This window comes from Merops nubicus, unplaced genomic scaffold (assembly GCF_000691845.1).
Source record: "Merops nubicus isolate BGI_N331 unplaced genomic scaffold, ASM69184v1 scaffold1646, whole genome shotgun sequence".
Taxonomy (NCBI): domain Eukaryota; kingdom Metazoa; phylum Chordata; class Aves; order Coraciiformes; family Meropidae; genus Merops; species Merops nubicus.
In genome coordinates, this window is record NW_008612712.1 from 31,053 (window position 1) to 52,669 (window position 21,617).

The 21,617-nt window shown below is 37.8% G+C and overlaps 1 protein-coding gene across 1 annotated transcript in view; it reads left to right on the forward strand.

The window, feature by feature from the left end:
* Positions 1 to 21,617, forward strand: part of LOC103774224 (metabotropic glutamate receptor 8) — a 51,444-nt gene that overhangs the window by 24,703 nt on the left and 5,124 nt on the right. The window contains exon 2 of the mRNA XM_008941612.1: positions 21,199 to 21,445. Coding sequence (XP_008939860.1) covers positions 21,199 to 21,445 — 247 coding nt within the window. The remainder of the gene's footprint in view (positions 1 to 21,198; positions 21,446 to 21,617) is intronic.

Genomic DNA, 21,617 nt, shown 5'->3' on the forward strand with positions numbered 1-21,617 from the left:
CAGTGGTTAGGATCACTTTTGGCTTTTGGATTTGTGTAGCTGGTAAATATCAGGGCTTACCTCTTCTTATTTGTTTTATCATTCACTATATATTATTTTGTCTCTTAGCAGATCTCAACAGATGGGATATGATGGGTTTATTAGCTGTGTTACTCCAACCATATATCTTAGAGATGTCATGGGTCATCTGTTACTTCCATCCACAATATTTCCTCATAGTATTATAACTTGTCACAAACACAATTTACAAACCACTACTGCATAAAACCCATGGTGTACTAAATTTGACTGGGCTGTTCCTACACCAGGACAGATTATTTATACAGTTATGAGACTAAATAATGAATAAACCAATAACATACATCTTACTGCATCGTGTTTTTCTTTGTTTGCTATTCATGTCGATTTACAAACTGTGAAGCAAACACCCCCTTTATTTCAGAAAATGAATATTGTAGATGTCTGCAATACAGGCCAACTTTAGTAACCACTGATAAAACATCATCAACAACTTAGTTCTGCAGGTTTATAGGAATGATGGAAGGAAATACAATAAAATCTGTCAGGCTAATGTAGGGATTGGTAAGGTTCTGCTGGACAGAATAAAGTAGGGACAGTATATGCAATTGTTTATCAAAAGTGCTTAGAGTTATCTTATGACCAGCACCAGCCATCTTTTATCAACAAGTTTTTTAAAAAAGAATGGTTTGGCATCCAAATTTTATGTATAAGTGGAGGTCATACATCGACAGCTAGAGAAGACAGAAACAAGATGTAGAGTAAAATACACATTATAAGATATTCTAAGATATAATTCCTCCATTGCAGAATAAATCTGTCAGTATTCCAACACAGGAAAAACTTCATATAAAGACTGTTGCTGCTTGGACTCTCTGGTCAAAGAGCTGGAAGAAACATTTCCAATGAGCTGTTTGTTTCTAATCAAATCAAACAGAAATCTATGGTCCTCATAATGAAGGGCAGCTTTTTAATCTTCAGGTATGCTTTAGTAAGATAAACACCTTATAGATGGAAGTCACTGTCATCTGCCACTTTAACCAGTAACATTCTTAGGCCATGTCTCCAGAGACTTGCCAGCAGAGCTAGGAGAGTGGAAACTGTAAAGAAGGAAAGAAAAAAAGAAACACCCGCATGCACATACCAAAGCTGACGAATGGAGTTGCACTGGCAAAGCCCCAATATGTGCTTATGCCAAGAGAGGAAAGCTAATGTTAGTTTTGCATCTGTCATTCAGTGAGGTGATGTAACTGTGCTGGCAGGAGAGCATCTCTTCTTGGCACATATCAAGGGGCTTTGACAGCACGGCCCCAGCAGATTGGCTAGTAGAAGAGGGTTTTTAGTTTAGACAAGCATTAAATTTTGCATTGAAAAACTGGGTGATCTGGCAAGATAAAACATTTAATTTGGAATAGTCTAAGAAAGCAGTTAAGGGAACCAACAAGGTTGGCTCCTTTGTCTGGGCACCATTTTGCAGGCTGCAGACTGTTTCCAGCACACTGAAATATGTTCACTGAAAGGGAAGCAAAGAGGTCATCTCATTAGCTTACAAGAACAAGAAATGATGATTATTTAGGCACAATGGAATCATAAATAGCAAATCTAGTGATGGTTCTTAATTTTTTTAATGACAGAAAATCAGTATTTAGTAACTAGTAATTGTGTGGTCATGGTCCTTTTGGCATGCAACTACTTTTTGTCATTTTGTTATACAATTACAGGTATTAATTACAGTTTAGAAGTAGAAAAAAAAAAAAAACAAAAATGGGTTTATAAATTTATTTTTAAGAATGAGAAGTAAAACTATCTTTTAGTTCTTTCACTTAATTGAATTGGTTTTCCTCCAGAGATGGAATGTCCTATTTAATCATTATAGCAGATGTGCAACAACAATCTGAATATATGGGAATGTAAACCAAAGGGATTTTCTGTTTAAAACATTGGCAACATCTTAAAAATACGCAATCTGTTGAATTCTGGGTTGGCTTTGAGCACTGGAAACACAGGTCTGAAGAAAAGGCTTTACTTTATGTTATTAATTAACATGTATAAAATACCTTGAGGAATCAAACCCTTAATTTGCATAAAGTAGTGAAATCAAATATACCATATAAAATACAGACTATTAATTGAGCAGATCTGAATCTTGTGTACTTTGCCCAGTTTTCACCATATTTTATCATTTCACTTTGAATACTAATTTGTTACTGATATCATTATTATTTAGGCTATTTAAATATCCATAATGTGCAAATTGGAGCACATTAGAACAAATTAAAATCTGTTCCCTGTCTCAGTCTTTTTTGTTTCGTTCAAGAAGACAGAAGAAGGAAGGTCAAGATGTTGAGTATACCACAGAGCCGAAGAAAGAAAAAATATTAATAAAATCATTAGGTAGTTTAGTAACAATTCTCAATTTTTATTACAGATAATTCAGCAACACTTTAATTATTACTACTACTATGATAGGACTTGTGATGTAACAATTCTTCATTATCACTACTACTATTACATGGTTTGTGGTGACATCTTTTCCCCCATTTTCCTGTAAGTAATTTGCTAGTACTCAATTTTAAGAACAATTTTAAAAGCTGAAAAACATTTAGGTAGGTACGTGTGTCATGGAGCATGCCCATGAAAAACATTGTCTGGGTATATGAAGGAGAAGAAGGTTACTGGTAGCAGACAACATGCCTGACCAACATGATTGCCTTCTGTGATGTCATCTGGGTTTGTGGATGAGGGGAGAGCCATGGATGTCATTGACATTGATTTTAGCACGGCTTGTGGCATTGTGTCCTGCAGTATTTTGGTAACCAAGTTAGGATGTTACAACCTGAGTGGATGTACAACTAAATAGGTAAGAATCATTTTGGATGTTGGGGCTCAGAGGGTCATGGATATAGGTCAATAGTCTACCTGAAGGCCAATAACAAGGCATCTGTTCTGGGGGCTGTCCTGTTTAACATTTTTACCAATGAGCAGTAGGAGGGAAAGACATGCACTTTCATGAAGTTTGTATATAGTACTAAATTGGGAGTTAAAAGCTGGTATTCTAAATGAAAGGGCTGTCATCCAGAGGCACCTGGACAAGGTGAAGAAATAGGCCAACGTGAACCTCACAAAATTCAGCAAGAATAAATGCAAAGTTTGGCAAATGGAAAGGTAGAGCCCTTGCGATGATACAGGCTGGGAAATGACTTTCTGGAGAGCAGCTCTGTGGAAAAGGCCCAAAAGGACTTGAAGACACCAAACTGAGCATGAGCTAACAGTGCCATGGTTGCAAACAGGCCTAACAGACTCCTGGGCTATATTAACAGATAGATAGTTTGAGGGAAGGGATTATCCATCTCTCCCTACCTTTTATTAAGCCACATCTGAAATATTGTCTTCCCAGTGCAAGATACACACCAATAAACTGGAGAAAGTTCATCAGAAGATCACCATGATAGTTGGTGGCTGGAGCACTTGCTCTGTGAGTAGAGACTGATGAAGCTGAGCTTGTTCAGCCTGGAGCAGAGGCAGCTTTGGACAGACTGAACAGCAGACCACAGTGTCTGTGTGGAGGTCACTGAAACAATGGAGCTAGGGACTTCACAGTGGAGTGTGGTAGGAGACCAGAAAATCATGGGAATATATGGAAGCAAACATGATTCAGACTGGATAAAATGGAAACCATTTTTCCCTCTGAAGACAGTTAAGTTCAACAGGATGCCCAAAGATGCTGTGTAGTGTCTCTTCATCTTTGGGGGTTTGCAAGCGTTAACTGGATAAAGCCTTAAGACGTGTTCTGACTGCACAGCTGACCCTGCTTTGAAGAGGATGGACTAGAGACCTCAGGTCCTGTCCAACCTTAACTAACTATACTTTTAAGTGAAGCAAAATCTCTTTTGAAAGAATGAAACCAAATTCTTCAGTTGAATTGATTTGCATTTTTGTATGTTTTTGTGAATTTTCAGTTTGAGAAAGACTTGGTTCTTGATCTGGAACAAAAGCTCGTTTTTGCACTGAGGTTGCTCACAAGAGGAACAAGCCTTTTCCCTCTCAGCAGTAATGTTGACACCATTGCAAAATTTTGTGAGCTCAAAGAGTACTGCGGCTGTTTAAAAGTTAAGTTATGATTGTATAACATCTTTTCATGGCTCAGGCCAACATATTCCCAAGTTTAGAGTTCACATTTGAACAGTAGGAAACTGAAATCTCTTGGCAGCTATGCCTCGCATTCTGCTTGAATCTAGGTCTGTTCTGTCCTTGTAGACAATATCTTTTCAGGCTAACAACACATCTCTCCTCTTGTGGCAGATGATAACAATGACTATATAGGAAGTATTCCCAACCTCTAAAGGGAGATAGACTGGCTTGTATTCTTTGTATAGTGTTAACATGGTAACAGCAGATGGGTCCTTGAACATCCCGGTGTTCTAGATTCACCCTGTATGATTAACTGCATTTGAGAGAGTAACAGAAATGTTTGGGTCACTGTAATTCCCTTGGGTATTATCAGCCAACACATACTATAGTCAACCCCAAATCAGTCACAGGCCCTCCTTGGTGCAGGTTCTGAATCTACTGTTGCATACCTTCTACACATAAGTTCCTAACTTCTGGCATTGCCCCCAGAAAAGTTAATGTTAGGTTTTATTTCAGGATATAAATTCTTGACAGTTAGGAATGACAGGATGAAAGGAGAGGTTGGATGCTGGCACCAGATGGATTCTAGTGTTGAATCTAGCAAAGACATAGTATTACCTGTGAATGACATTGTAGATGGTGAGGGTGCGAAGCAAAAGTAATGATCAATAATGATATACAAGAATTGTGAAAGGATTACACTGTATTATAGTCCATGAGAAACTAATTGAAACATCACCAGAGGGGATTTCAGTTTAATTTAAAAAAAAAGAAAAAAAAAGTGGCAGAATATTCAAAGATGTGAGATTCACCATGAACACAGAAAGAGCAAAATGAAGGTGAAAAGTAGTTTGTTTGTGTTTAGGCAAGGGAGGAATTCGAAGGGGAGTTATACATGTCATCGCTGCTCTACCAGAATTTGCTATTCTGAGATCCCCTCATGAGACACCTCAGAGATGGTCCTCTAAGATATCTTTATATTCCACATTTATGGGCAAGCCAGCAAAATCCTGCCCTACCATGAGAATCCTCCAGGCAGACAAAGAAGAAATTTAAAGCTCATCCAAGTTCTCACATAAAAAATCGTGTTTATGTCAGGTCTATGCCATAAACATGTGGTCAACTGCTGAGGAAACCAAGAAGAGTCTGTAGGTCATAGATAAATTAGGACACCATGCCATTGGATGACATTTTATGTAAAATAAGGATACATAAATGCAAAAGGAAGGAGGCAATTTGGGTCACGGTATGTACAACGGGATTGAGCCATGTAGTGGAATGGTAGGATTGGGCTTGAAAATAAGTATGGCTAGCCTGAAATTATATAACTGATGATGTGCTTTGTCACATGACAGCCTGTTGTATGTGCCACGGGAAGCATAGAGGGGTCATAAAACAGTTCTACCTGTGCCTGTAGAACCAATTGTATTTGTGGGTTGGCACTAATCCTGGGGCACTAAACAGATGCCCTGGTGCAGAACTTTCTTCAGGTTAAGAATATGCCCCTGCTTCTCTTTCCATGCATGACCCTTAACTGATAGATGCAAATGCTTGCTGGGCATAAAGATCTGCTGTATCTGGTAGATGAAGCAACTGAGCAAGAAGATACCAGTATCTTAATGAAAATGTGTCAAAACATGGGTCACAGGGAGGCAAAAGAGCAAATTAAATTCATGACACTTCACAAGGCTATGCTATTGAGGTAATTCAGTGGCAGAAATGAAGATATGTTTGACCTGATGTACTTTTTTTTAACCTGGGTAAATCTGCACATGGACACATGTGAAATAATGGTTACATTTTTACCAGTTTTGCTCCTAGGAAGCACAGAGGGAGTTCATAATAACAGTGCTTACAGAAACCAGATAAACTTTGGCACAGCCTAAACGAGGCAGTAGTTCATCCCCTTCACTTGTGGATCAGTGTACTTAGGTCATTTGAGATGATAGAGATGATAGGTGGACAGAGAGAGGGGAAAAGAGCTGAGATTTTGCATATATGCATTAATATGAGCTCAAAGAAAGACAACCAATGTGAAATTCAGAGCATGAAGAGCCACTTAACTACAAGTCAATAAAAACCTTGGTAGCCAGTAAGATATATCTGGCCAGGTTTATACACCTATGTACTATCACAGAGGGACATGAATATCCCAAAGCAAAGTTCTGCTTGCTAAATTGCTTGTACTGTTATAGTTTCTACCAAATCAATGTCTTCTATTTAACGTGTCTCACATTCCTTGTGTAAAATTACATGACAAAGTCTGTAGAGCAGGGACAATTGCTCTGTTTTCTGTGTTTGTGCACCCTAATATAGGTCTTGTGAATACATTGCCTAGGATTTTTTATTTTCTTACTGTTCAAGTTAGACTTTTGCCTAAGACAATAATTTTCAATTTGCATCAGATTCCTTTGTGTGTTTGGTGGGTCATCAGCATTTCAGCAGTAGTGTGGGTTGTACTTACGTGTGAAAAATACAAAGGAAAACATATTTTAGAGATTCCTCTTTGTATTCCTACTGCCTCCAACAGTTTATAAGCTAACTGCTCTTCAATATTTCTTCTCCAGTGTCTTCTCTGTCCTTAAACTTTTCCACGTTGTTCTCTCCAGCCCTGGAAATCCTTGTCCTCTGCTTCTTTGCTTTTTTTGGTAATCTAGATTATGTTTTTTGGCCTAGATTATACAGCAGCATAGGCTCTTTCAAAAGTCTTATTTGAAAAGACTTATTTTGAAAAGACCTATTTTGAAAGTCCTTTTGGAGTGGACTTTGAAAGGGCTATGGGTTGGATACAGAACAGAAGCTATTATATATAGCAAGCAGTATACCCTCTGTACTGCAGCTGGAAACCTGGCACCTGGTTCTAAAATCTGGTTCAGGTTAGTAGAGGCTTCATCCTGCTCCAGAGCTAGGTAGGGCATTTACAATCCTGCAATGGATGAAGTCTGACAGAAAAACTCTACTGAAGCAGTGTCACAATGAACTGCAGAACCAAAAAAAATCAGGACACCAAGGTGAGTAAACACTCAAGTGAAATCTTTAGACATTGGTAGTAACAGGGAGAAAATACTTTTATAATGTACGTATTTTTAAGTCTAATTTTGGCCACTTATACTACAGTTGAATATTTTTTCTTTTCTAAAAGAGCAGAGACAAAAATTAATGACAAAATATTTTTATTAGTTCATATGTTTGGGTCAGTTCAACACTTGGAGCAATTCAGTGTAAATTCATTGAAGTCAAGGGATCATCCACCACCAATGGATTCATCCTGCTGTCATTAAGATTATTCTGATATAAGGAATGGACTCAGCAAACATTTCTAGATAAGGCTTGTACCTGAGTATAGCCCTTGTAAGATTTCTGTTCACAAATTGCAGTTGAAGTGCACACTAAGGGCTGAAGGGGCTTGTTTGATTTTCTTTTTGTCGTTCCATTTTAGCTGCTTCCTTGCTCATTACACTGTTCCCATTAGCATAATATATTGATTGTGTTTGCACAGCTTTTCCTGCCAAAAGCTGCCCTGCAGTTGTACAGCCATTGGGGTAACCAGCTGTTACTTATTTAAGCCTCTGTCATTTTGTATGACAGAGTAACTTAATTATGCCCTACTTGAAGACGCTAAATAAAATTATCTTCTGAACAAATGTAGTTCGCTTAATATCTGTCTCTGTCAGATACTTGAACTCTGACACTTAAGCCATGTGCAGTAAATAAATAAACACATTTTAAAACTAAACCTTGTAGCAAGTTAATTATTATGGAGTTAGAGGATGGTTTATAATATTTCTACAGCACAGTTATCTCTTTAGCTCAGGTGTAACGCATATTTAAAAGACTTCAGAAGACAGAAACTGAAATACAGTTAATAGCATAATAAACCAGCAATTAAGGTTAATATTGTCTTATGTTTTGTGAATACAGGAAACAGATCATCAGTGTGTATTGGTCATTTAAATAAAAATGGATTGTAATACTCTGTAAATTTCAGATCTGGACAAAAGAAGACATTGCTTTCTACTCAGCGATATATTCTAGTTACAAGAATGTGTCAGTCAATAACTGCTCTCTCTCTGTGTTATAGCAAATCGATTAGTATTTATTTTCAACAAGTATGAATTAAATATAAGCCATATTTTTTTCTTTTCCTGATAACATCTTTCCTAGTTCTCTATAAAGTATTTTGCTTTCTTTCCCTTTTTTAATTCACTAGACAATTACGCATATGAAAGTGACAATTTTTGGGGTTGCCAATTGGCTCTTTGAGTTTTAAGTGTTCCAAGATATCAGCTCCCATATTTTCAAATGGATTAGAATTGAAGATGTGCAAATCTACATGAATTTATTTTGAATAGTTGTCCACCTGCCACATTTTTTAATTTAGCTTTAGTGTAAATACAATCTGCATTCAAAATTGACACCTATAGACTGAGTTAATAAACGACTTATATAAAATAAATTTTGCTAAAAATTATAGAAGTGTAAAAATAAAATTATTGTGCTGCATCTTACCTAGATGTATTGATATAAGTTCTAACATCAGAAAGCATTTGACCAAAGAGAGTTTTCATTTTCTAAGTATTTGAAAGGCATATGAAAGTAATTTAAAGGCTGGGCTACAACTCTGGTAGAAAATCTTTGGAAATCTTACAATAAAGGGATATTTTTTATTAAATAAAATTGGACATAGGGTTGAAATTCACCATTGTACAGAGTACCCATCTGTAGCCCAATAAAGATGGGGGTTTTGACACTAGGAAAAGGCTGTAAGTTTTGTATTTACCTGCCAATGTTGGCTTTCAGGATATTTTGGCTTGTATCCTGAGTTAGTGTTATCGTGGTAACAATTGTCCAGTTGTAGTTGGCATTGCCTAACTTGTTTCAGCTTACCTCACTCAACACTGTACATGGTAAAGATCTAACAAACCTGTGGAGCCACTCAGTAGTAAGGTACATTAGGACTTAATTTCTATTAATAGAAAAATTAATAGAGAATGGAATCATCGAATCATAGAATGGTTTGGGTTGGAAGGGACCTGTGCCAGTGTTTCAGCACCCTCATTGCAAAAAATTTCTTCCTTAGGTCTAGACTAAATCTACCCTCTTTTAGTCAAACACCATTACCCCTTGTCCTGTCACAACAGACCCTGCTAAAAAGACTGTCCCCATCTTTCTTATAGTCCCCCTTTAAGTACTGAAAGGCTACAATAAGGTCTCCCTGGAGACTACTCCAGGCTGAACAGCTCCAATCTTCTCAGCCTTTCTCCACAGGACAGGTGTACCAGCCCTCTGATCATTTTTGTGGCCCTCTTCTTGACTCGTTCCAACAGGTTCATGTCCTTCTTGCACTGAGGTCTCCAGAGCTGGACACACTACACTGGCTGAAGTCTCACCAGAGCAGAGCAGAGTGGGAGAATCACCTCCCACAACCTGTTGTCTGTGCTTCTTGTGATGCAGCCCAGGATACGGTTAACCTTCTGGGCTGCAAGTGCACATTGCCAGCTCACGCCCAGTTTTTCATCCAACAAGCCCTCAAGGCCTTCTCTGTAGGGATGCTCTCTATCATATCATCCCTCAGCCTGTATTGCTATTAAGGATTTCCCCAACCAAGGTGCAGGACCTTGCACTTGGCCTTGTTGAACCTCATGAGGTTCACACAGACCCACTTCTCAAGACAATCAAGATCCCTGTGGATGGCGTGCCATTCCTCTGGCATGTCAACTGCATCACTCAGTATCAAGGTCCCTGTGGATGGCGTCCCATTCCTCTGGCATGTCAACTGCACCACTCAGCTTGGTGTCATCTGTAAACTTGCTCTTAAGGGTGCACTTGATATAACTATGTAATTGGTAAAGATGTTAAACAACACTGTTCCCAGTATGGACCTCTGAGTTACAGCACTTATCTCCATCAGGACATTGAGCTGTTGACCACTGCCTTCTGGGTGTGTCTGTCCAACCTATTCATTATCCACTGAACAGTCCACTCATCAATTATATATCTCTCTAGTTTTAAAAGAAAGATGTTGGGGGGGGCTGAGTCAAAGGTCTTACAGAAGTCCAGATAGACAGTATCCATGGGTCTTCCATAGGCAGACAGGCTGGAGACAGGAACTCTATTTTTTTTTTTTTTTAGAAGTAAATAAGCACACAATGTTAAAAAATGTGTAAAAGTAACCTCAGACTAAGGGGGAGGGAACATCTGCCATCAACATCATGTACCTTCTGCTGTTGAAGGACTTGGAAAGCTGATACTCAACATAACTCCTCCTTCCCTCTGTTCTTCTTGCAAAGGGCTAAATCTGTTATCCTTAGGAACCAGAGGAGCATGAACAGGATGCTTATCACTTATCACTGCTTATCACTGACAAAAAGAGATGGATACTCAGTTTTTGTATGAGCAATTTAGCTACATTATTAATGTGATTTTCCTGTAATAATTAAATAATTTGAACAGTAAAAGCTGGCATCATTGTAATGGGATTAATAATAATATTTGTTATAGTTTTGATTAGGCTGTTAAGATTTTAATTAGACTAACAATAAATTCTTTGCTTGACATTTTGCCTGTAAGAAGATCTTAAGTGTAACACAGTATACCATAAAAATCCTACTTCTACATTATGTTGAAGATTTAATTAATGTATAACATAAGAACTACTTTTGAATAATCTCCTTCCTCAGTTTTTCAGTGCAGGACAGATTTTTTCCATTATGGCTATTTAATATTGACTTTTTTTTCCCTTTAATTAGTTTCTAGAGATTTTTTAGTTTATTTTTACAAATTGTGACTACCTCCTTTGTACTTGGGGTTTTGAAGTTTAATAGTTCTGAATATCAGGACTGACATACACATTACAACAGACCTAGTAGAGATTGGTCTTTGGTCAGTGACTGACTACTATGGCTCTATTTATAGTAGGGTTGATGAGATGAATGAATCATATGTCCCTATAAAAATCATAAATATAAATAGAAGGTAGAGAGGGATAATCCCCTCCCTCAAATTATCTGTATTTTATAGTGCCTAGTATTTTCCATAAGACATATGTCCTGAGGATGGACCACAGTAAAGGAGGAGACTTTTGTTCATTACTGTTCTTAACACAGCATTTAATGAATGTTGCAGATGAAGTAAAGCTGAACATTTTTTTCCCTTCAAAACTATTGCTTATTCCCAATGAGCAGAATATTTGATAATGCAACATTTCTTTCAGTCAAATCATCTTCATCTTTTTCTACAAAACAGCATAATTTCTGTTGCTGTTGTTCTATGATATATGTAAAACCAGAGATGAGGTCTGAAGGGGTTACATATCAATGGAAAGCTTTTTCAGATGTAGCAATTACAGAAGAGCTAAAGCATCTGAATTTTTTATACTGAATCAAACAAAGAGAAGAGGAGGGAACAAACCCATATAATTGGAACAGACAAAAAAGCCCATTTTATAGAATTTTATGTCTAGAGGTGACATTTGTGAATAGAAATGACAACCAGTATTAATGTCTATTGTGTCAATAAAATACCGTGTTGCTATGGGTCATAGAATCATAGAATAGAATCATAGAATCATTTTAGTTGGAAGAGACCTTTAAGATCATCGAGTCCATCTGTTAACCTAGTGCTGTCAGGTCACGACTAAGCCATGTCCCACAGCATGACATCTGTACATCTTTTACCATCAGGGATGGTGACTCCACCACTTCCCTGGACAACCTGTTCCAAACCTTTACAATCCATTCTGCAAAGAAATTTTTCCTAATACTCAATTTAAACCTCCTCTGACACAACTATCGCTTGTTATTTGGGAGACTAGACAGACTCCCACTAAAATATCACTGAATAGACACTTTTCACTAGATCAAGTTGCTCAAATCCCCATCCAGCCTGATCTTGAGCAATTCCAGGGAGAGCACTTCCACAGCTTTTTTGGGAAACCTGTTCCAGTCTCTCACCACCCTACCTATCCTATTATTAATAGTACTTCTCAAGCAAGCAAAACAATGACCCTATCAACATTTTCACAGTATGCTTCTTCTACATCTTTTTGTATAAAAAGCCCCATTTTTCTCACTTTACTAGGGCGTTAATTAATTAATTCACTGCCAATATTGCTTAATGATTGTAGGCTTAAGAAAAAAATTACAAAAAATAAGTAAATGACCCCACATCCATTAATGTTATAGTCTGTGAACTTACATTCTGGGTCCTAATTATTTTCTTTTTTATTTTAAACAAAAAATCACACACTTAATGGACACTTGAGTTGTCTCCTAATGATCAGGGACCAAAAAAATAATTTAGACCTCAAGGTAGAAAGCCATTTGAACCTAAGTTCATGGGGAGAATTTTAGTAAGGAAACAAATACGATCCTGAGTGTATAAGTAGCAGAATGAGAAAAATTACTGTCTTTGGCATTTGTAGTGTTGTCACTGAAAGTCATTAGCCATTTCTAGTATCCATTGTTTTAAAATAGTGCCTGCACAATGCAGAGAAATTTTTAAAAGTGATACAAGAATTTTGTAAGCATTTTTTTTACAATGAGAAATTTGAGAATCTTTATGTAATGAAAGTTTAAGAGGTATTTTGAATTCTTTCTTGTCTGATGAAGGAGTATACTCTGACAAAGGAGAACTTAATTTTATTTTTATTTTGCAAGTATGGCATGGTTTGAAAGCGGAAGATAGACAAACTGAAACTTAAAATACTGTAATATTTTTAGTGTGTGAGGTTGCTTGTATGTCCCTAATGGCAAGAAAGTGCTTAACTTGTGAAGCAATCAGACAAAAGCTGAAAATCTCCCACAGGGAATCATAGACATGTAAAATGGTTTGGTTTGGGAGGGACCTTTAAAGGTCTGGGGCATCCAGAACTTCTCTGGGCAAGCTGTTCCAGTGTCTCACCATCCTCACAGTAAAGAATTTCTTCCTCATATCTAATCTAAATCCACATTCTTTTGGTTTAAAGTTGTTGCCCCTTGTGCAGTTACTATAGACCTTGGTAAAAAGTTGCCTTCTGTCTTTCTTATAAGCCCCCTTTATATATTGAAAGGCTGCAGTAAGGTCTCCCTGGAGCCTTCTCTTCTCCAGGCTGAACCACTCCAGTTGTCTCAGCCTTTCTTTAAAACAGAGGTCTTCCAGTTCTCCAATCATTTTTGTGGCCATCCCCTGGACCTGCTCTAACAGCTCCTTGCCTTTCTTGTGATGAAGACCCCAGAGCTGGAGGCAGTACTCCAAGTAGGGTCTTGCCAGAGTAGAGCAGATAGGGAGAATCACCTCCCTTGACCTGCTGGCCATGCATCTTTTGATGCAGCCCAAGGATATGGTTGGCTTTCAGGACTCTCTCATATCCAATATTTTTCATCCACCAGTACCTCCAAGTCCTCCTCTGTAGGTCTGCTCTCAGCCTCTTCATCACCTGGTCTGCACGGATGTCTCCTGTGTTACCCTCTTAAAGTCTATCTAAAACACTAACTATATATTGTCAAGCATATTCACAGGCCATGAGGGTAGTTGTCATAGTCTCACTAGTTTTATATTATTAAAAACTTAATTTCTCAGCCAGAATGATATGGCTATATCAACATTAAATAGAGAAAATCATCCCAAACTCAGGACAAACTCTTGGGAATGGTTTGGGCGAGTTTGAGTTGGTCCAGGCTCACACCCACTCATGCTATGAGCATTCACATAGTCTAACAGTGCAGGCAGTCAAGTCCTCGTGCCCAAACCTATACACTAGCATTGTTTCATTGTCTAGTATATAGACACAGTGGTAGAGTATTATATTAATATTATTGTTTCCCAACCCTAGAGATCAACTATTCCTCTTTTTATTTGATACATTACAATGGTATCCTTGCATCTTCTGTGTGACAAAACAACCACATCTTGTTAGGAGAGGAGATGAAGAAAGTCACAGAGCTGGACAGCCATTTCTGGTCCAAGGAGAAATTGTTCCCAAATGACAGGATGGATTAGCAAATCTTGGCGAAGTTAGTTTCTTCAAAATCCCATTGTCTGAGTTTCAGGAGTTGTCTTTGTTTGGGATATAGCTGTCCTACTCTACCTCTGTGGTAAAATCAGGTATTGAGAAGTCACTGGAAAATGTTTGGATGAACAAGATTAGTTTTAGGCATGTGATGAAATAACACTTTGGAGGTAAAACAATGCAGTGCAAGCTTTGCAATGTGCAGTGTGGAACATACCATTTCTAATGAACACGTGACAATTCTGAGTTCTCTATATCTGCTTACCTTAAAATAATAAATACAATGCTAAAAAAAGACCTAGTAAAGCCATTTCTTTCTTTCTGTAAAATAATTTATTGCTAGAAAGGGAATATTTATAAATACTGCAGGAAAGGTCAAAGTGGACTTAAGTGGAAAATCTGGGCAGTGAAGTCATTACCATAATTCAGTTTCTGAAATGCAGGTGTATATATATGTTCCACTGAGGCCACACGCTTTCATAGCTCCTCTCATATCCAAGATTTAATGAAAGTTCATACTTTCTAAAGCTGGCACACATTCAATTTGAAATCAAATATTAGATCTTTCTGTTCTCTAAAAATTTCTGAGCAATTGAAATGTACAGAAAAAAAAAATAATTTGTTCTTTTAGTTTTCTGTGCAATGTACAGAATTACAGCCTATGTTTCTTACTTGAGATAATGACCTAATGAAAGTTGAACTTCCATGTTTGTGAGAAGGTTTTGACTTTTCTCTCAGAGCTTCATTTTAATTTGTAGTTTGGCGAGGAATGCTTTTAAAAGATTAAAAATTAACGTATGGTAACTAGTTTTCTATGTTTTCTAAAACAACAAATATTTGAAGAAGACTCATTCCATGAGGTTTTTCTTCCACCTAGAAAATAATCTTGTTATATGAGCAAAACAAGTGACTTGCACCTGTAACATTTTTCTTCAAGAAAAGATGATTTTTCTTCCCACAGGTCCAGACAGCAAAGTATATTGTGCACTGAAAGCAATAAGAATCCGTGGGTGTAAGCTTATGGGGATGGAGGTTTTGCAGAGAAGCATGAATCCTTTTGTTAATTATTGGCACCTTGCCAACATTGTTATCTCCCTGTCATACCAAATATACTTGCCTGCAGCCAGCTTTTTCCATGTTCATTTTTGACATGGAATCCATTTCATGGTGTTTCTTTCTGATTTCTGAACACAACTGTGAAATGCAAATGTTGTCATCCAGTCATCTCTTTAGCATATGGCAAGATGTGCAAAAGCAGTTGTAGTGTTATGGATATGCATGACTTTAAAAGAAGAAAGGGACTGTCTTTTCCTGAGACCTCTAGATTCTGCAGCAGCAGGAAGCTGGCTAGGAATGCTTTCATTGTTTTTTTCTGAGAGTAAAGAGACTCATGCTTTTTCCACTGAAACTGAAGAGAGACCATTTTGCTGGTTTTCCCAGTCTGTGGAATGCCTGTGGATAGATGATATGTATCTCCATTCTATCACATAACATTTATCTTCTGGCCATGAATGATCTGGTAAAGGCTTCCACCAGCTGAGAGTGAAGGCAAGAGTGTTGGGAAGGAATAAGAGCAAAAAAAAACTATTGGGAAACAACGCTTGCTGCAGTTTTGGCCTTAAAAAATGGCTGAAGGAGCTGAGAAGATTCACATAAGAGACGTAAAGTATTTGACAACAAAGAGACGGGAAAAATGAAATAATAATTCTATCTTTTACTCTGTTACTGGCAGTGTGGGACATGTTTAAGAGTGCGTATCTGGGTGCATCTGTCTCAGCAGGATGGTTCAAGCTCCAGTATTTGATCCGGGGGCTGTTTCTGTAGCCTGATGAGAAGAGACTTCTTTTGTCCAGAGATAGGGCAAATTGTATAGAATTAGCCAATAAGAGACATTAGATCAGCTGTGTCTTTTTAAATATCCTCATCTTTTTGGAGTGCAAGTCACTGAGTTGGATCTATGCTAGGCACTCCAATAGCTTGAGATGTACCAGGCCTTCCCTCTATGTTTTAGCACTTCAGTAACTGCTAGACTTGTTCATCTCCTGTATTGCAACTACTAGCAGCTAGAGAACTTGTACCAAAGCAGAAAACTTAGATTCAATTCACTCGAGAAACCACATTAGTCATATCTCCCAACTATCCAGGATACATGGAGGGGTGAGAGGTACCCTTTATCTATTAAAACTGAGTAGAAAGAAAAATAAGTAGCATGAGAAAAGAAGCAATTCTAAAGACAGCCTAAATATAATCTTATCTGTGAAAGTAGAAGAGGACTGAAACCAAGGAAGCAAAGTGGACAAAGGTTGAGACACTAACAGTATTTTTCTTCTCAAGTGAAAGTGGTTGCTTTGTGCTGAACTTTATGAATGCTATGTGCATGACACTGCAAGAACCAAACCGATGAGACACGACTGGGGACTTGGTTATTTAAATTCTAAGCAGGGAAGCCAAGCTGAGAGATAGCTGGGTGCCCCATTATTTCCTATGTCACATTTTAAGATCCACAGTAGAAAGAAAGAGATATATAGACTTAGAATCAATGGTGGAAGTTAGAAAATCCCTAAATATCCACACTGTCATTATCTATTTTAGCTGCTGAGGCAGTCGGAGGCTACATTATCAAGCTTGTAGAGCCCTTCTGATGAGGAAAGGGCCCAGGTCATTTGTGGGGTAGACAGATCGTGTCTCTGCATGGGTACACAGGACCTAGATCATTTACATGAGACACAGTCTGTTGTGAGGGATCCTTTGCCATTTGTGGAGGTGGAAAACAGTGCATAAGAAGTCCTGCTTCAGTTCTGGTGGGCTGGGGTTCAGCTGGGGTGGGGGATGGAGGCAGGAAGATATTTAGGCCTCAGTTTTTTTCCCACAATATATACTTTTTTTTTCTTGTGATGTGATAGGATGATTTCAGTTTTCTGTCTTAAATCTTCTGACTGTCAAGAAGAAATATAGACACAGTGGTCTTTGTTACATCTGTGAAAGGCTTTATTGGACAAAAGTTTTGTAGTTCAGAAGGCATTTTAGTGTGAGGAGCACTGAAATTAATTTCTATGAATGACTCATTGTGAGGAAGGGACCTTTATTTTTCTGTAACTTAGAGTGAGCTACCAGTGTGAGACACATGAAAAATTGTTCAGACCTCATAGCTTATTAAACTCAACTACTTTTGTTACTTCTTGATTTTTAGAGAAGCTAATTCTGTAAAAGTTACAGGTAGTTATCTTCCCAGAATAATAAAAGTACCCAGAATGCATATCCATAAAACATTATTGCCCTCCTCTCAGGGATAAAACAAGCTGAGTCAGACAAAAGCCAAACAAGTGTGTGGTATCCTGTTTGCTTGACTTGTGTTTCATCAGGCTGTAGGAAAAGAGATTCCAAAGATGGGAAAGATTAGATGCAGGATATGCTGCTGTCCTATGAACAGAATCTCAGCTTGCAAAAGACACCTTAAAAAGAAGTAAGGCCTGCTGTAATAGAACAAGGGTTAATTATTTTAAACTAAAAGAAGGTAGGTTTAGACTAGATACAGGGAAGAACTTTTTCACAATGAGGGTAGTGAAACAATGGAACAGATTGCCCAGAGGGATTGTTAGATGCCTCATTCCTGGAAACATCTAAGGTCAGGTTGAATGGGGCTCAGAGCAATCTGATGTAGTTGAAGATGTCCCTGCCCATTACAGGGGGAGTTGGAATAGATGACTTTTAAAGGTTCCTTACAACCCAAACTATTCTATGACTCTAGTAGGAAGGAATCAGACCCAGGCTATCATTGACAGCTGCTCTTCAGCTAAGTATGCAGTTGCATTAGCACATGGAGTAAGATGGATGAACATACCACACGCAATGCGTAGATGTGAAGGATATGTTCAAAGCCTTCCTTTCAAGGTCTGGCAAATTTCCTGAAGTTCTTCTTTCTCATTAGCTTCATTAAAGAGTAAGTAATAGGCGTGATCCTTGCAAAACAGGATCGCTGAGGCCAAAGCTCTCTAAGCACTATATTCATTATTTGAAAACTGTTCCGTCAGAAAATTTCCAACTTACTCTGGTTTTAATGTTTCAATAATTATAGTGGCTGGTTCAAAAACACTGCAATCATTAGAAATAAATCCCACTGCATATGAACTCTAACCTGCAATGTGAAACTCACTGTATTTTGGATTTTTGTAAATAGGCTGTTGTGCTGGTCATTTCAATTAAATCCACAGCAAATACATTGGATATAATGATACAACTCATGCAAAATACCTGCACTAAAGGCACTGAAATCCATGGGCTGTTATTATTTCAGTGAATGCATTATCAAATTTAGAGTTGATTCACTTACAAAGCTTAATTGAATGTAAACCTTCAGGAAGATGTTTTTTCTTTATTATTTGTAAGAGCTTGGCACTGTGGGACTTAAAGTCATAAAAAACCTCATTGAGATCTAAGATAATGCATGTATTTGTGGCTAACATGAGTAGTTATATTGCATGAATGAATGTATTTTACACTATAACGTCCAGAGGTTCTTCATAGTCTTTATTTATTTAATGTTGACACTGAACCATGTGAGAAAGATGGCTTGGGTACTTCATAAGGACTTTACAATTATGTATTTAAATACCAGGCATTTTTACAGATTCTGCAGGTGAGGCTCAGCTAACCACTTAACTGCCATGAGTTGGATTTTATAAAATTATAAGACTTCAGAAAAGGATTTTGTTAAGTGTAATGAATTTTCATATGCACTACTGTTAAAGTTATTATTTGCATTGATTTCAGTTTTTCAGATTCCATTAGGAGATGCATGTATCTTTAGACATCAAAACACTTCTGCTTTTGGACACCACTTAATGCAACACAACTCTATGTCATGGTTTAACCTCAGCTGGCAACTAAGCCCCACACAGATGCTCACTCCTCCCTCAGTGGGATGGAGAAGTGGAAGGGTAAAAGTGAGAAAAACCTGTTTGTTGAAATAAATACAGTACAACAGTTAAAGCAATAGCAACACACAAGCCAAGCAAAACAAGGAATTCATTCGCTACTTTCCAACAGCAGGCAGCTGTTCAGCCATCTCCAGGGAAGCAGGGCTCCATCATGTGTAGTGGTTACTTGGGAAGACAAACTCCATTGCTCCAAATATCCCCTCTGTCCTTCTTCTTCCCATAGCCTTATATTGCTGAGCATGACATCCTGTGGTGTGGAATATCCCTTTAGTCAGCTGGGGTCAGCTGTCCCAGCTGTGTCCTGTCCCGGCTTCTTGTGCACCCCTAGTCTACTCACTGGTGGGGTGGCATGGGAATCAGAAGAGGCCTTGACTCTGTGTAAGCCCTGCTTTCCAATAACAAAAACACCTTTGTATTATCAACACCGTATTTAGCACAGATCCAAAACACAGCTCCATACTAACTACTGTGAAGAAAATTAACTCTATCACAGCCAAAACCAGCACACTCTACAGCCAATGCCATACCAGTTTAATTGGAGATCAGCCAATTCGATTCAGAGAGAAACGGATATGTCATTGGTGCTGTTTGCATGTGAACATGCATCTGCATAGAGGTCTTTCCACAGATGGCTGAAAACAATTGCTTATTAATGCAACTGTGTGAGGTTTTCATTAGAAGTGTTCATGCAAAATGTAGGTCAAGCTCAGCTTTCAGGCACATGAATATCATTTTGGAGATTGAAAGGAATGGAATTATTTGACTGGTGTGAGAAAAGTCTATTGTGTACGTTTCCTGATGTATTGCCTTAATGTATTATTGGAATGAAGGAAAGTATTGCTCCTATCACTTTCTCAGCACAATCCTAATTGTTTTTTTCAGTCTGCTACTCTCCCTGAAAGTAGGTTCAACAAATTGTGAAGCATTATTAGTCTTTTCTCAAGGGGTAGGTTGGGCTATCCCACATTTTATGGTAATACTTGGCAGTTTTCTATACAATTATAGAGATACTTCACAGGCTGATTCAGAGCAAGAGTCCATGCTTCCAAAATATATTTGTCACATTTCTCACCCAGCATTGCTTTAAGTGAGGACACAGTTTATTTGTGATCTCTAAGGAGAATGTATCTAATGGAAAAACTTTGTAAGCTGAAAGACATTTAAAAATGCTCAACTATAATATTAGCAATAATAATAGCACACTAGTTTCTTATATCTCTACATTTCTGCCAAGGGCCAAGTTACCCAGGAGCACTTAAGCTGACACTGCAGACAGACTTGCTACCTTATCTCTAGGTTAATGTGATGGTGTTGGCCACTGCTTAAAACCATGCCTGACAACAGTGTCAGTGAATCCTCTGCCAAGGCAATGAGCATGTTTTACTTCAGAATCTTTTTCAGTATAAAAACATGATTACTGAGATTCCCTACATAATTTAGGAAACCATTCAGAATTGTGAAGTAAAATTGTCTCTTTGTGTTCTGATTTCATGGTTCCGCAATTTTCTGATTTCTTAGAACTGTGAGGTTTGTTGTGTGCCAACAAAGCATTGTGGCTAGAATTCAGCGCTAAGGTGGAAATGTTAAAAACAGCAAAAAAACCCACAAAACATTCAACAAACCCTAGAACAAACAAACAATTTTTTTTACAGGCTTGAAACTCAAAGAGTGTACTAAATATTTCATTAGAACCTGCATTATGCCTTCTGTTGGTTGAGCCATGCTGAGCACACTACTGAACCACATGGCATATTATTATAGAGGGTTCTGCATGTTAAAATACATGATATAATGTTAACTCTGTTGTCACTCCTCTTTTTCTGTACAGACATATTTGTTTCTTTTCTCAAGATGTGATTGCTACAGCATCTTGCTTACTTTTTTGAGTATGAAGTTTTATGAATATATTTTTTCTTAAGGTTAAAATAACAACATGAAACAGCCACACTCGATTATAATTAAAGGCAACCAAAATCAAGGGTCTTTCTGAAGTATGTACAGAAGAGGAAGAGTGCTATTCGTTCCCTTTCCACCTAGTATTTTGAAGTTATATACTTTATTTTCCTTCTTATATTTAAAAATCAACATAATGATTTTTATGTTGTTGTTTCTTTCCTTCCCCAGATGTACATCCAGACAACAACACTTACTATCTCCATGAGTTTAAGTGCTTCTGTGTCTCTGGGCATGCTCTACATGCCCAAGGTTTATATTATCATTTTTCATCCAGAGCAGAATGTTCAAAAACGGAAGCGGAGCTTCAAGGCTGTTGTGACAGCTGCCACAATGCAGAGCAAACTGACCCAAAAAGGAAATGACCGACCAAATGGCGAGGTCAAAACTGAACTGTGTGAAAGTCTTGAAACCAACAGTAAGTCATCTGTAGACTTTCCAATGGTCAAGAGTGGCAGCACTTCCTAATAGATGTACGTTCACAAGAATGCACTTTCTTTTAATAATAAACTTTATTCTTTCTGTTGCTTGTTCTGCATGAATCCAGAGATGTGTCAGAATTCATGTACTGCTGAATGCAGGAGTGCTTA